This window comes from Lygodium microphyllum, chromosome 15, assembly GCF_053477565.2.
Source record: "Lygodium microphyllum isolate KBCC chromosome 15, Lygodium_microphyllum_v1.1.10, whole genome shotgun sequence".
NCBI classification, from domain to species: Eukaryota; Viridiplantae; Streptophyta; class Polypodiopsida; order Schizaeales; family Lygodiaceae; genus Lygodium; species Lygodium microphyllum.
The window spans coordinates 66059374-66075591 of record NC_141149.1 but is presented as its reverse complement, the minus strand read 5'-3'; the positions used below and the strand labels follow the sequence as shown (position 1 = coordinate 66075591).

Sequence of the window (16218 nt, the reverse complement as noted above, 5' to 3'; positions counted from 1 at the left end):
AGCTCCTCTATGACCACACTAGAGGCCACATTGGCCTTTTCTTTGCCTTTGGTTGTCTTTGATGCATCTGTCTTTTCTTTCTTTCTTTTTATCTCCTGCATTCTTGTTTCTCTCTTGTTCTTTCTTGTAATACGTGCAATCAGGTTTCTTGTTGCCCTTCCGATCACAGTGATAGCAAGTAATGTCACTCTTTTCCTTTCCTTTGCTCTTGCTCTTGTTTCTGTGCTCTGCATTTGCATTTTTCTTTTCAGCCCTACCTCTTACATTATAAGCTAAGTTGCTACCTTCTCCACTAGACATACGTCTAATTTCTTCATTCAAGATAGAACCCCTCACCCCATCATATGAGAGTTGGGGTTATTGCTGAGTGAAACCACCAAGGTCTCCCAAGAGTCAGGCAATGCCATGATAAAAAGATTGCTTTCAACTTATCATCAAAGTCTAAATTTGCATCTTTGAGCTGATTTAAAATCCTTGTAAATGCACTTAAGTGCTCAGCTGCAGGCTTTGACTCATCCAATTGCATATTCACCAACTTGCACATTAAATGTATCTGATTAACAGGTGTAGTGATCTCGTAAGTAGTTTTGAGCTTCTCCCATATTGCATAACCTATATCTAAACCCTTAATGTTTGTCAGAATGTCATCAGTGACACCCATCTTTATGTAAGCCACAGCCTTTTTATTCACTTATGCCCAATCTGCATCAGACATTAGTGTGGGTTTATCTTCCTGCAAAGCATCCTCACAATCCTTTAGGAACAAAATGCCGTGCATACGGTCTTTCTAGAGGTCAAAGCCATGACCATCAAACCGTTTGATCTCCATTAAATACTTGATGTCTGAACTCGAAGAAGTTACAACCATTTTATTACGAACACAAGAGTAAATGCACTAATTTGCAAAAGCCCAAGTTGAACCAGCAAAATGCACTGCTGTTCTTTCTCAACCAAAAGTAAATTTCTGTTGTTTGTACATGAACCAGCCTTCAAACGGGCAAAAGATGCAGAAATTCACCAAATTCTGCGCAAATCCCCAAAATTTCAAGTCCAAAATTGCATAAATGTCAGTCGATCTGACCCAATTGAGCAAAACTTTACCAATACATGAAAAGCCCCAAATTTGTGGGATCCAATGTCAGGAAATTTTGCTCAGAAGAGCGGAAATCCAAAAAATTTGGTAAAATCCCTAAATTAATTTGGGTCATCTCTCACAATGTTTGCAATTTTTGACTCCGGATATATTAACAGGCCTAGATGAGATGAAATCTGGGAAAAGCCCCAAATTCTCTGGCTAGATTTACATAGATTTTGAAATTGTGCCTTCAGTGTGTGTGAACTCCGTTGACCCTGGCCCGTCACGTTTGACACTTGCCTGCCGACGCCACTTGTTGCCTGTCGCCCGTCATGCATCGCATTGTCCGCTACCAGTCGCTGGTCGTTGCTTGTCGCCCACGTGCCCGCTAGTGGCCCGTGTGTCGCGCAGTTGCCGCCTGTTTGCAGTTTGCTAGGCTGATCCCTGGTCCCCTTCGTGACGACACAGTTGCTTCTCGGTTCCTTGCCCACGCGCAATAACAGGCACCTGGTCTACGCGTGTCGACCTTCAATCGCCCAGCTGTCACATCTTCTGCCTGCTGTCAACCCTGTCAGTTGGTCCCGTCAGGTGAGACCGGACTTGGGTGGACAACCTGTGTTCTGATACCAGTTGTTGGAAGAGAGGGGCACAGTTGAGAGAGATGGAGGTCGAGTAGGAGTGAGCGTGAGTGTGACGGCTGGAGAGAGTGTGAGTAGAGTGAAAGTATGAATTGATAAGAGTGTACCAACAATGTGTTGGTACACAAAGAATAAAATGTATTTATACTTAGGGCACGTAAAGGGTGCGTTCACATGTACAATGTGCATGTACTATACACGGAGGTTACCAGGCCTTTATCCCAATAATTGTTGGTGATCTTCTCTCTCCTCTTCGATAGCATTTGAGGACTGTGTTCCACTCCCTCTACAACTGACCTTGACCATTCAGCATTTACCTCGATACCTTACTGCCTGGAGATTTCACTTCCTTCATTGTGCAGATTCTCTACAGGTAGTGCCGCCTGATCAAACAAGACAATGCAGTTATCTTAGAGCTTTGCTCCTTTGTATCATCATGATTCAGTGTTCATCATTCTTCACCCTTCTTTTTGAGTTTTCTTCTCTTAGTGTATGGCATACACTCTGCGTTTTTCTTGCAAACCCTACTTTCTCTTTGATATGGTATGAGTCATAGTGACAGGAAACCGCGTTTCCAAATGATGGAACGTTCCTTGTCCCGTTTGAGATAGGGCGCAAGCGGGAGCAGAACGCGGGCGGCCGGCCGCAGGTAAGATGTGCCACGTGGCATTCCCTGTCCCGTTTTAGACAGGGGACGCAGCAGGGAATTCGCCACGTGGCGTTCCCTGTCCCGTTTTAGATAGGGAACGCAGCAGGGACAGGGAATGTTGCGTTCCCTGTCTGAAACAGGACAGGGAACGCCACGTGGCACAACTTACCTGCGGCCGGCCGCCCGCGTTCTGCTCCCGCTTGCGCCCAGTTCGTCTACTCCCGCCTGCACCCAGTTCGTGTTCTATTTCCGCCCAGTCTTGGCCTGCGTCCTGCTTCCGTCTGCATCTTGCCCCCAGCCACCTTCTTTCTCTTCCTTCTTCTTCTTTCTTCTCTTCCTTCTCTTCCTTCTCTTCCTTCTTCTTCTTTCTCCTCCCACCTCCAACCTCTTCCTTCTCTTCCTTCTTCTTCTTTCTCTTCTTTCTCTTTCTTCTCTTCCTTCTCTTCTTCCCTCTACCTTCTCTTCACTTCTCCCTTCTCTTCTTCCTTCTTCCTTGAACCTTCTTCCTTCTCTTCCTTCTTCTCCTTTTCTCTTGAGTCTTCCTTCTAAGTTCTTTTCCAAGTTCCAAGTTCTCCTCTTTTCTTCTTTTTCTCCCTTCTCTCTCGACTCTTGAGTGAGTCTTAACTCTTGAGCCTTCTCCCTTCTCTCGAGCCTTCAGTTTTCAGCCTTCAATTTTTCCTTCTCTCGACTCTTGAGCCTTCAATTATCAGCTTGAAATCATAAATGGCTTCATCTTCCCGCCCCGCTCGTCGGGTTGGTGGTCGAGGAAGACGGTCTGATGATTGGTCATGGTGGGAAGAAGTAAGTGCTGATCGCCCTTTGAGTGGTGGAGGATCTCGACCATGGACTTGCAAGCTTTGCCCATACAAGCGAACTAGTGGAGCAAACAAGGTAATCCATTGAGCCGAGCATTTGTATTTCAAAATTTTATTGATTTTAATTTTTCAAAGTTACTATTGCCACTTGTTTCATTTTAATATTTATGCATAATCAGGTCCGAGCTCATCTCCTACATGAGCCAAATTCAGAGGTGCAGTTTTGTTCGAATGTGACCTTGGAGAAGCAAAGGGAGCTTCATGACCATGTAGCAGGTCAATAAGCTTATCTTGCATCTAGACCACGACGTGTTGCAGTTGACCCTGCAAATTTTGTGACACCATCCCCATCAGATGTATCTAGAGCAGGGTTAGTATCAAGAAGTGCTACCTCCATACCTACTGCAGGTATTGCATCGGCCATGGCATCAACAACGCCACATGTTGCACGTAGACAAAGCACACTTGATGCTAGTTGGGATTCCAAGAAGAAGGAAGAGGTGGATACATCAGTGGCAGGCTTTTTTATCATGACCACATTCAATTTCGTGCAGCCAGGTCAGAGTATTTTAAATTGATGTGCAAGAAGATTGGTGAGTATGGCCCTTTCATATGTACCTCCATTATTAGAGACCTTACGCACCACTTTGCTCGACAAGGATTTTAAAATACTTTGATACCAGATTCGCCTTTAACTTCTTGATGCTAGGCAGGTTAAGAGAATGCAGTGGTGCCTTGAGGCAGTTATTTCTTAGTGATGAGTTTACCTCATCAGCATTGACAGATACTCCTACAAGTATCTTATGCTTGGAGAAAGCAAATAACTCCACTTTTTGGGATGATGTAAAGCAGATAGATGCTATGGTATCACCCATTGTACATTTATTGAGGGTTATGGATGCTATGCAACCTTGCATTGGCAAGGTATATGAGGCTATGGATAGGCTGAATGAAAAGTTGCAGGAGTTGGCACCAAATGATGAGGCGTATGAGGAAATACACCATTTAGTTGTGACGAGGTGGAACTCCTATAGCTCACCCATGCATGCAGCTGCATTTGTTATGGATCCTGAGTTCCAGGGCAAGGGTCAGGAGAATGACACTGAGGTTATGGATGCATGGAGACTTATATTGTCTCGTCTAGTGCCTGATCATGGCACTAGACGAAAGATCAGAGATCAGCTTTCATGTTATAGGACCTTTTGGGGTTCTTTTGGTTGTGGGGGTGCACAGGAGGATCGCTGTAAGATTGGGGCAGCTTTACGGTGGGAGGACTATGGTTTGGATGGTCCTGAGTTGCAGCAACTAGCCATCCATATTTTGAGTGAGTCAGTTAGCTCCTCTTGTTTGGAGCAATTGTGGAGTACATACGCTCACATTGCTTCAAAGAAGAGAAACCGTCTCGGTGTGGAGAGGGCAAACGATCTAGTATTCGTTAGTGCTAATTTGAGGATGTTATGTAACAGTATGACAACAAAGCCTGATCCATTCACAGAGTGGGAGATGCAGCAAGAAGAGAAGACACATGCTGATGTTGAGGGAGATGCAACAATTCATGGTACACATGATGATGAGGCTGGCACTTCAGGAGTGGCTAGAGTAGCCTCAGATCATGATCATGATCTTTTATTTAGCTTACTTATCACGAGTCTCATGATACATGACACATTTACATTATATATGATATTATGATCATTGATGACAGTGTGACACTTGGGCTGTTGATAGTTGTGCCATGCCGATATTATATTTGTACTTGAGTCTTGCAGTCTTGTAGTTGCCCTTTGGGCTATTTTGGCATGCCGCATTTTGCTTCAGTCTAGAGATTAGACTTTATATTTGTAGTCTTTTTTGGGGCAATGAGCATGTTCTTTCAAAGATTAGACTTAAATTTCATATTTGTAATCTTTTAAGTTTTTTGACAATGGTACCATAGGCATGTTCTTTTAGCTTAGACTTTAAAGTTTAGTTCATTGTTCATTGTTTTATCATTTTTGGCATATGTATTATGGATTTTATTATTTATAATTGAATAGCTTACCTCTTGAGCCTTGTAAGTTGCAATTCAATTTCTAATGAGTAGTTTTAGAATAATGCATGATATCTTAAAGTTAAAACTTAAAATGATTTGTCCTTGTGGATTATATACCTTGGTTTTAAGTTTTAACACTCCAGAGTCCACATGGATTATGAGTGAAATATTAAAATTTTTTCATGAATTTTGATTTTTTAAATGCAGTTCCCGTTCTCACGTCCCCGTTCCCTAGGTTTGGCGTCCCCGTCCCCGTCCCCGTTCCCCGTTCCTGTTCCCCGTTTCATGTTTCTATGGTATGAGTGGATACCATTCCGTCACTTTTCTTGACATGGTATCAAAGCAGAGGTGCTTAGAGAGCTAAATATTCTCTCCATCGGAGAAGGCAAATAAAGGTTACGGGTTCGGCATTGCCTTTAGATTTTCCCTATTTTTGTTGGATCATTACCTTCTTGGGGTGGCTGACATTTCCATACCATCTCACCCATTGTTACTTAGGATTTATATGTTCTTCCTAGTTCAGGGCCTTAGATGTTTTAGCCATGACTTTGTGGCTAAGCCTTCGTATTCCTTTTGACATGGAGTCACGAACCTTGTGGTTTCTCTCCTGAGGTTGAGTTTCGGGTACTATTAGCTCATCATGTCTAATGTTCCTCACTACAGGTTACCTTACAGGTGGAACATTGGGATTCCAGAGTGGACCTTCTCTCTCTCTCTCTCTCTCTCATACCTCTTAGACACCTTTTTGGGCTTGAGAGGGGGTGTTGAGAAACCCATTCATTATGTTCATTTCTTTTCATTAATTCATTTTGGTTTCACACTTATAGCGCCAAAAAGGGCTGGGCACTCACATTCTGGGGTTGCCACTCTAGTCTGTCTGTGACTATAAATAGGGCATTGACTCCCTTCATTCTATACATTCATTCATTCACTCTCGCCATCAGATCAGTCTATTCCATAAGTGCCCTCTCTATTTCTCAATCTCTCTAGTGCTGTCTACACCCTTACTACAACATTTGAGTTTGTGGATGATTCTTCACAGCTGTTTGATGCTTGGCAGCCTGTTCCACTCTTTGCAGGCTGCATTAATTGGTTAGATGCTGCTGCCCAGCTGGTCTACACCTTCAGGCTGTCTGGCTTTCACATGATTGCAGCAAGCATTATCTTCTTCATCTCCAAGATTTGCGTTTTGCAATGTGTCACCTTTTCGGCATCTACATTGTCTCGGAGAGGTAGTCTACTACCCCAATATGCTACATTTTGCTGCTGGTGGGCTCTCTACTGCTGCGTTTCAGCCATAGGCAGGCTGCCTGCTCCTGGATTGCGGTGATTGCTGATCTTCTCTCTCCTCTTTGACAACATTTGAGGACTGTGTTCCTCTCCCTTTATAGCTGTCTTTCACTGTTCAGCATTTACCTCAATCATAGCAGCTAAGAAACACGTTTCTTTGAATTTGAAACTTACGAAACGTTTCTTAAAGTACGAAACGTTTTTGAGAGTAAAAAACGTGGGTGTTTTTATTTTTAATTTTTTTTTTGGTGAGTTGGAACCGAAAACATGGCTTTTTTGACAAAAACTATTGGGCAATGTTAAACATGATGATGATGATGTGTAATGACTTGCAAGGGCTCAAGATTTTGGATGAGAGATTGGTTTTTTGTGATTTTGTTTAGTTATTGAACTTTGTTAATCTAGTATCTATTCTTGTCTTGAGATTTGAATATTATACGACTTTACTCTCATTTATTTACGATTCATTCTTTGTTTTGAAACAAGAATCATGATGTTGCAACTTGACTCAGTCCATATTATAGATAAGCTATTTACTTGTTAATTTCAATTTTCTTTGTATGATATGTATGAATCATAATGTTTGAGCTCTAAACCATAGTATAGCTTGTCCAAAGACTAACTTTGACATAAGTGACAAGTTAATAATGGATCATGGATATGTAACGTATAATGTATTATTCTCAATTGACCCTATTATCACTCAAGCTCAATTAGCCATTATTTGTTTAAGAGAGAATTCCATAGAGGTTTAGAACCTCTTTCCCCAATTCAAACTTTTAAAAATCCCTATATAAAAAAACCCGTGTTTCTTATTTTACCCCCTCTTGAAAGAAACTTACGAAATATGTTTTTGACGTTTCGTTTCTAAACGTTTTTGACGTTTCTGGCTGCTATGATCTCAGTACTCTATTGCCTGGAGGACTGCATTTTACTCCCTTCACAGTGCAAATTTCCTACAGGTGGTGCCACTTGATCAACCATCAACATGATTTGTTCAGCATGATTCATTGTTTATTATTCTTCACTCTTCTGTTTTTTTTTCTTAGTGTTTACCATCCATTGTGTTTTGCTGGCAAACCCTATTGTCTCTTTGATATGGTATGAGTACACACCATCCTATCACTTTTCTTGACAATTACCTTGTTCCCTAATGGTTTTGCCATTCATGAGCCTCCCGAGGTTTCAATTCCACCAAATGTCGGTCATTTACTTCCGCTGAATCAGCTTGATTTACAAAAGCAACATCAACACGATTCATCATCTGAAGAGTAACTTATAGTTCATGATCCTTTGGAGCATGCTTGGGCTGATATTCAGCAGCCTAGACGTGTCCCTAGATGGCTAGTCAATATGCTATGGGATAGCAAGCAGCCTCTTCCATTGGCTGCCTGTACATGAGCCTTAGCTTGTAAAACATAGAGACATCTTCTAGCATATGTGTTGGTGGCTACTGCATGCAATGAAGAATACCTGAGCTATGAGGATGCTTTTGTAGATTATACATGGATAGATGTTATGAAGCCAGGGTTAGAATCCATTTATCAAAGTGATACTTGAGAGCTATGTGACTTTCCTCTTGGCAAGCATGCTATGGTACAGTGGGTTTTCAAAGTTAAGGAAAATCTGATGGCTCTATTAACTAGTACAAAGCCCTCTTAGTTGCTAAGGGTTGTGCTCAGCAAGACATTGAGGATATCTTTGCTCCTACCTCTTGGATCACTACCATCAGATGTGTTGTTTCTTTTGTTGCCACTTTCATTGGTTGATACATTAGTTGGACATCAAGATTGCATTCCTTCATGGCTACCCAAGTAAAGAGGTATATGTTTCCCGACCTCTAGGTTTTAAAGTCAAGGCTCCAAACATAAAGTTTGTTGCTTGAAGAAAGCCCTATACGATTTAAAGTAGGCTTCTTGAGCTTGATATGCCCACTTTCATTCATATCTACTGCACCTTGGTTTTAATAACAACCCCACAGACGCTACCCTTTATATTTGACACCAAGGATCTAATTTTCCCATACTTAATGTTTATGTTAATGACATGCTTATAATTAGAACCAATATTGGTTGAATTGTAGCTTTCAAAAGTGATTTATAGTAGAAATTTGCCATGACAAATCTTGGTCTTTTTCATTATTATTTAGGTATCCAATTTGCCACCATTGACACAATCAAAGTACATTGGATAGCTCTTTAGTGCTTCCAATTTGAGGTTGTAAGTTTGTGTCTACTCCGTTGGAGTTTGAATTCAAAAAGTCTTCTAATGATGGCACTAGATCTTTTGATATTATTCTATAGTAGTAAGCTGTCAGATCTTTGTTTTGTCATACCAGGCATCTTCATGTCTTAAGGTCACCCAAGGTTTAGGCCTTTTCTATAAGGTTGATTCTTCACTCACCATGCATGGATATATAGATGATGATTGGGTTGGTTGTTCAGACACCCATCTCTCTCATTATGGCAATCTCTCCTATTTCTTGGTTTATCAAGAAGCAAACTACAGTTGCTACTTTTAGTTGTGAAGTTGAGTATGAAGCTCATTTATAGCTAGTGTGGAGTGTGTTTGGGTCCATAAGTTACTTGTAGATCTCCATGTGCACCAGCGACGTGTGACACTTCTCTATATTGATACTTAACATGCTTTACCCCCTTGTAAGAATCCAAGATTCCATTCGTGCACAAAGCATATTGAGGTTCATTATCATTATCTCATGTATCCATTGAAGACAACTTGGCAAATCTATTTGTAAAGGCTCCTCGATAAAAGTTCCAAGCTTTTTGACAAGACTTTGGACTTGGTACGTCATGTTCCATAAAATGCCATAGGCTGCTATATCCATTTGGATGAACATGTGATCCAGTATCATTGTGCTTCAATTCTCTCTCTCTCTTTTTTTTTTTTTCGTAAAAGGTAATTGTATTAATTACGAAAAAAAGTACAAGATGACTTGATTACAAGATACATGACGACAATCTAAGCCATCATGTGAAAAGGTTCCTAAGTACTACAAGTTACAATGTTATGGCAAGGATGCAGATGAAATTGCCATATGCCATGGACGTAAGTCCTCCCTAGAGAGCAAATCATAATGCTGGAGAAGATCCAACTGCCAATACAAGAGGCCCTTAAGCCTCGCAATATGCCGCTGAACATTATAGGCGGAGTCAAAAAGAAAGGCATTCCTAATGGTCCAGTTATGCCAACAGCCCCAATATCGAAGAAAATGATACATGAGCTTCATATGTGGTTGTGCAGGAGTGGGGTATTTGGGCTGCCCGAAAACCCAATCAAAGGGGCGCAGGGTGAATCCAACTACTCCTTGCCAAACAGCCGACAAAAATAACCAGACTTTCTTTGCGATGGGGCAAGAAATAAATCGGTGGCAGGCTGATTCCACAGCAGTGGTGCAAAAGAAACATTTGCCATTGGAGATTCGTCGCTTGGAAAGAGCCGACGCAAGTGGAAGACCACCAATCATCACTCTCCAAAGAAAGACTTTACATTTGAAGGGTGTCTTGTTCAACCAGCCCTCCATCACTGTTGCCCTCCACCATGACCGGGATTTACGTAATCCCCATAAAGCATTCGCTTTGGTAACTAGCCATTGATGATCTTTAATCAGAATATGATAAACTTGGTTAGCAGAAGCTTTGCTTAAAGTCAGCCGGCCTTGTAGGTCCCAATCCTGCCAGGGATGATCTGAAGCAAGGGAAGGAAGGGTTGTCTGCTCTGGAGCATCCGCAAAAGTTGTTCCCATAAAGGCCTATATCCCCGAGGGATCCTGAAAAGCCTCCGAGCTGTACGAAAAGATATAAGCACATTGCGACTGGCAAGGGTGGCATCTGCAACTGAAGACAAGCCCAAACGGGCCATCCGGTTGAATTGTGGTCTAAGCTCATGTTTACCTTCCCATGCAAGTAAACGCGAGACTGCTAGTAATTCCAATTGAAAAGAGTTAGTAGCCAAGCGATCCTCCGCTGGATGCCACTGGGCCTTGTGGAGGACCCGTTTCCAGGAGCATACCAAATGAGTAAGCAGCGACGAAGAAGAACTGGAGAACCTCGAATCAGCATTAAGAACATGCCACCAAGAACTCCTGATTTGGGTATTGCCATGTAGAAGCCCATGGCTCTCAAGGAAATAACGGGCTATATCGACCCATGGATGATGATCCGAGCACATGGCGCGGAAAAGAGACCAACGGAGTGCCTGCATGTGAGTTTGGGCATCCAAAATAGCTCCGCCACCCATGCGTTTGGGGGTGCACGCATGCGACTAAGAGATCCAGGAAATACCTGCATGCAATGAGTCCTTCTTCCATAGCATGAAGCGAATAGACCGAGTAAGAGCATTCAGAGTCGTAGTAGTCCAGGGCAACAATGGCAAGAAATATGTGAGCATTGGCAACATAATTGTCTGGGCCACTTTGAGGCGAATATGGAAGGGCTAGGCTTGAGATTTCCAATACATAAACTTAGCCATCATTTTCTGGGAAATCCACTGCAGAAGCTGCTTTGGTGGAACGTCAACACCCAAAGGGTACCCAAGGTGCCTGACAATGGAGCCACGAGGAACAACCAGACCCTGCCAGTCCAAGGACTGCAAGTCCGACTCCGTGCAGCTGAGAATGGCTGATTTGAGCGCATTGATACGAAGGCCGGACGCCTGACCAAAGATGCCCCAAACATCCAATGCTCGTCGAAGGTTGTCCTTGTCTGCACGCAAAATCATAAAAGTATCATCCGCCAGGGATTGGCTAATGAAGTGCTGTCCTATAGGAAGCGACTGACCGGCCAACTGAGAAGAGGCTGCCATATGGGATAACATTGAAATAACTGGATGTGTCGCAAGGGCAAAGAATAGAGGGCTCAAAGGGCATCCTTGTCTGACAGAGCGGGCAAGTACAAATGGCTCAGTAACACCTCCGTTCAGCATGACTCACGAAGACGCTGCAGCGCTGATGGTGTAGATTAGACGCGACATCCGGGGACCAAAGCCCATAGCAGACATAAGTTCAGCCACGAAAGACCAATCCAGATAGTCAAAAGCCTTTTCCAGGTCCAGTTGAATCAGTACTATCTCCTGATTAGAATGCCTTGCATAATCAATAGCCAGTTGAGCATTCAATACATTGAAAAGATTTTGTACATTGAACCCATCAAAGAAATGGGGCGCCACTGTGTCAACTTAGATGGCGAAGGAACTTTGGGAAGCAGTTTAATAAGGCCTTCTTTCCATGAGGAAGGCATAATCCCCGTTTGCCACACCTGCTGAAACAACGCCTGCAATGGCTTCGCCAGTTGGGTAGCAAAAGCTTCAAAGAACTCGTTGGTGAGACCATCCCAACCCGGACTTTTATCCTTGGGCAAGTGTAACAAGACGTCCATCACCTCTGCCTCACAAATATCGGACTCCATAGTAGCTTGCATGTCTTGTGGAAGTTGATTGCGGACCAGGTCAAAAAAACCCGAACGGGCCTGAGTGATTTGGGCTGAAGGTGGAGAAGTGGAGCCGAGAAGGTCACGGAAATAATTCCTGCACATATGCACAATAGTCTGCGGATCCAGGATAAGGTGGCCTTCTGCATCCTCGAGTCTGGTCATATTTTCCCGAGCAGGAGAGGCATGGAGAGCTCGAAAGAACTTATGGGTCTGACATGCACTATCTTGCAGAGTCTCTGTCAGATGTTGCAGTTTGGCCTGCTGATATGATTTCAAGTGGAATTCTTTAATAAGATCAGCCACTCGCATGGCCAGAGCGAGCAGAAATGCATCATCCGGAGTGTCCACCAGCAGAGAACGAACCAAAGTCAGCATATCCTCGGCTGCCTTGCGACGCTGCCGACAAAGAGAGGCATGATAGATCCCATACTACCGAGCAACCCTCTGCATATTAGAGAGCAACCTTTCAAATGACGCGGTGCCCTGAGAAGAGAAGTCAAAGAGGAATCTGTCAATCAATTGCTGCATATAGCCCTGAAAGATTGCATGCTTCAGGTAGGACGAATTGAAACGTAAGGGAGTCTCTCCAGAAATTGCTTGAAAGGTGCAACGGGTTGTGCAAGTAGCTCAAGTTGCAGAGGGAAATGGTCCGACAAGGCATATTGCTGCAGCACTTTTATTTCGAGCAGCTCGGGAAGAAAATCATCATTCTGCATGATATATATACGGTCCAATCGCGACCATGTTGTTGCATATTGGGCAGAATGGAAAGTAAACCCTGTAGAAGACGGGTGTAGCCAGGACCAGAGATCTTGCTTAAGAACAGCAAGAGCCAACGCATGCCACATACGACTTTCCGGCGCATCCATCACCGAATGCTCCGAGGTGGACTGGGAAGAATCAACACACATATTGAAATCCCCCATGAAAAAGCCCCGTCTGCCAAGTGACAAGGAGGTCTGCAAAGTCTGCCAAAGCGCCCGACGAGATAAGGAATCATTCGGAGCATAGAGGCCAAGTAGCCATAAGATTTCCCCTTCGAATAAAATTTCAATCACCAAAAAACGGCCATGAACATCATTTTTAATAAGAACCGGCTGATATTTGTTATGGACAATCATGAGCACACCCGAATAATGTATGGCCTGTGTCCCTGCATAAAACAATCGAAAGCCATGGCAATCTACCACTTTTCTGGCTTCACCGTGACTCTTGTGCTCAACAGCGCACAGGACATCCCACTGATTTTCATGCAATACAGTCCACATGGCATGTTGCTTGTGTCGAGAACAAATTCCTCGCACATTCCACGTGGCTATTTTCATGTGTATTCAAAACAAAATCAGGTACGAGGCACAGCTTGCCTCGATTTGACTTTGTCAGCGAGAATGTCCAGGACGCCCTCTTCCAAGAAATCCGCCAACACTGCAAAAGAGTTCCGAGGACCAGATTTGGAAGTAGACGGCATATCTGCTGGCTTGGGGGTGGAACGGGGATAACGACGGTCCCACGGGGTAATGACATTACCTCTGGTATCAAATGCCAGCTTAGCAGGGGGACCCTTTGGACGATCCGAATACATTTTCCTGGCTGGCTGATGAAGGGGGGCAGAGGAAACCATAGCAGGAGCAGAGCGCTCGGAAGACAACATTTCCTTCCTGCGCATATATGTACGCATGGAATCTTGTGAGGTAGTAGGCACAGTGTTCTCCATGCCAGCAACAACCCTGTTGGCTTTTTTTGCACGTACTTCCACCCAATTAGTGGCACTGGAATCCAGACCCAAAACCTGTTGTTTACCTTTGGCCAGAGCTTGGGACTGATGGGTAGCATCCAGCGACGGGGCATCACACACCATATCTTCCATGGGCGGCGCAGCATGGCCAACATCAGAAGTGTGTTGTTGTTCTGGGCATTCGGCCATAAAATGCCCCAACTGTCCACAGGAAAAGCAATGGCCTGCAAAATTGCCCCATTTCAAACGAAAGTGTAACGGGTGCATGCCAGAGCAATTGAGGCGTAACCAGGCATGCCTTTTTCTTGCAGTGTCCCATAGCATACACAAGCGGTTGCGATTCACAGCCCTGAGACTGGGAGGGACCAGAACAGTGCCCACAGCGGCCATAGCATCCTTCAATAGGGGCCAATAAACAGCCGGACAATTATCCACCTCTACCCACACAGGGCATTCGCGTTGCAGTAGACGCTGAAAATCTGCCATTGGACGCCATGGAACCACATGAACCAACCGGCGTTCAAAAAACAAAGGCAGTTTAGACTAGAGAGCAGCACGGTGCGTCTCCGATTTCAACAGGACCTCAAAAAAGCCCCGGGAGCCAACAAAAATCTCTTCAACACATTCCCCTTGGAGCAGACTGTGCAACCATTGGCGAATACGGGAAAGCAAGGGGATTCGACCAGTGAAGAAGAGTATCACAGCGCGATCATAAAATACCGAAAAGGAGCGTAGGACAGTTTTTGGGTCCACGGTGGCATCCAAAACATCATCAGGTGCCGATTCAGAAAAGACTTCCTGATTATGTTGAACATAATCTCCAAGCAAAGTGTTTGCAAATTCCAGCAAATGCTCCCAGTCCACTTCCTGAGAGTCCACAGGATCCGAAGCAACCTGAGCATAGGACCGATCCTGAGAAACACCTATCTCTTCCGAAGCATGCTTGGTACGTTTACCCGCAGGCTGGATGTCGGGACCAGGGGGCATCTCTTCGTCGCACGGAACCATATCCTCAGGTTCCTCAGCATCAGAATCCGGGCCAAGTGCTGCCACTGTTTGATCTATGAAATCCAGATCCAAACCAGCCATCGTATATGATGATTTGAACTCGAAGGAGGACTGGCCCTGTCTCTTGCCGGCTCTCTCGCTCTCCCTCTTTTCTGTACAGAGGCGCTGTCCAGGGGTGTACTCTGCAAGGACAGCGAATGAAAACGGAGCTTTACCTGTCACCGTGCAGGGGCAGAAGGGCGAAACAAAGGCCTGGCGGTCTCCACGGCAGGACGGGACAGGCTGGGGTGCCGGGCAGGGATCCGTCAACAGCGTCCGGGGACAGGGCGTCAGTGGCAGGCAACCGTGGACAGGGCGTCAGAGACAGGGCGGCTGGCCGTGGACAGGGCGCCAGGAGCAGGACGTGCTGGCGGCTCCAGGAGCAGGGCGGCAGAAAGAGGGCGCTAGGGATTCCGCTGGCGGTGCAGGGAGCAGGCGCGAAGGTCAAAAACCAGGCGGAGATTCAGGCGTCGACGTTGTTGAGAAAACGCGAAGGACAGGCGATCAGAGGCGACGACGGTGCTGACTCGAACTGGGGGGAACGACAGGCAGATCATCAGACTGCGACGAGGCAGAGCGAGGCGACAGCAGGGCGCGTCAGACCAGGCGAGGGCAGGGCGGCACGAAGCAGGGGCACCATCGCGACCTCTCTCTCTCTCTCTCCAATTCTCTCTCTCTCTCTCTCTCTCTCTCTCTCTCTCTCTCTCTCTGAGTCAAGTGGCTACCCTAGCGGTAACCCACTTATTTTCTCAACCCATTGACCTGAGTTCAAATCTCCTTTTTTCTCCCTATGGTAAATGGCCATGCGGATATAGGAATTGAACTCAAGACCATCTGGTCACTATGCATTAAACTTAACCAACCAACCTATGATCTACAGCCGTTTGGTCTCTCTCTTGATTGTGAGCTTTAGTTTGAGACAGACGGGTATTTTGGAGCTTTTGCATTGTCTATATCCAGCTAGGCCTAGCATTAGTTGCTCCTGATTTTATGAAGATGTCCAGTGATTTTTATCGGCTGTTCATATGCATTTTCTCCAGTTTGCCAGCTTTCAGCTGACTGTTCTGATAAGCCTGTTCTGATAAGCATTTATAGTTGGACCAGTTCTCTGCTTTTCCCTACATACTGTGTGGCACATTGCTGGGCAGATTCAAATCATTCTTATCCTGATTATTAGCATCTCTCTTCATGAATAGGACCTTCCTTGCTTGGTCTTAATACTTATTCTCATGTCGTGGTAGGACCTAGCACAACCCGTTTTGCGCATCCTTTGTCCAATCCCTTGTTCTCTTTGGGCTGGGATCTTTGGGTTGGGCAAAGAGCTTGCTTCTCATTCCTCTTAGGTTTCTATTTTGTGTGTGAGAGGGTGTTAAGCTACCAAAAGATTAGCCTAATAATTATTGGCTAATATACTTAGCCTCAAGACACGTAGTGAAAAAGAAGAGGCTCCAGAATTTTGGTAGGAAAATTAATTCAGGAAGTTCTATAAA

General features: G+C 44.6%; 2 protein-coding genes across 2 annotated transcripts in view; both read left to right on the top strand.

Annotated features, from left to right (window-relative positions):
* LOC148024630 (Transducin/WD40 repeat-like superfamily protein) overlaps positions 1–16218 on the top strand; it is a 45362-nt gene that overhangs the window by 26570 nt on the left and 2574 nt on the right. The gene's annotated exons all lie outside the window — the stretch shown is intronic.
* LOC148024631 (uncharacterized) lies at positions 406–15905 on the top strand. Its single transcript, XM_087695046.1, has 4 exons — positions 406–445; positions 4088–4776; positions 14850–15171; positions 15769–15905. Exons 1-4 carry the CDS (start codon positions 406–408, stop codon positions 15903–15905), a joined length of 1188 nt encoding a protein of 395 aa, XP_087551172.1.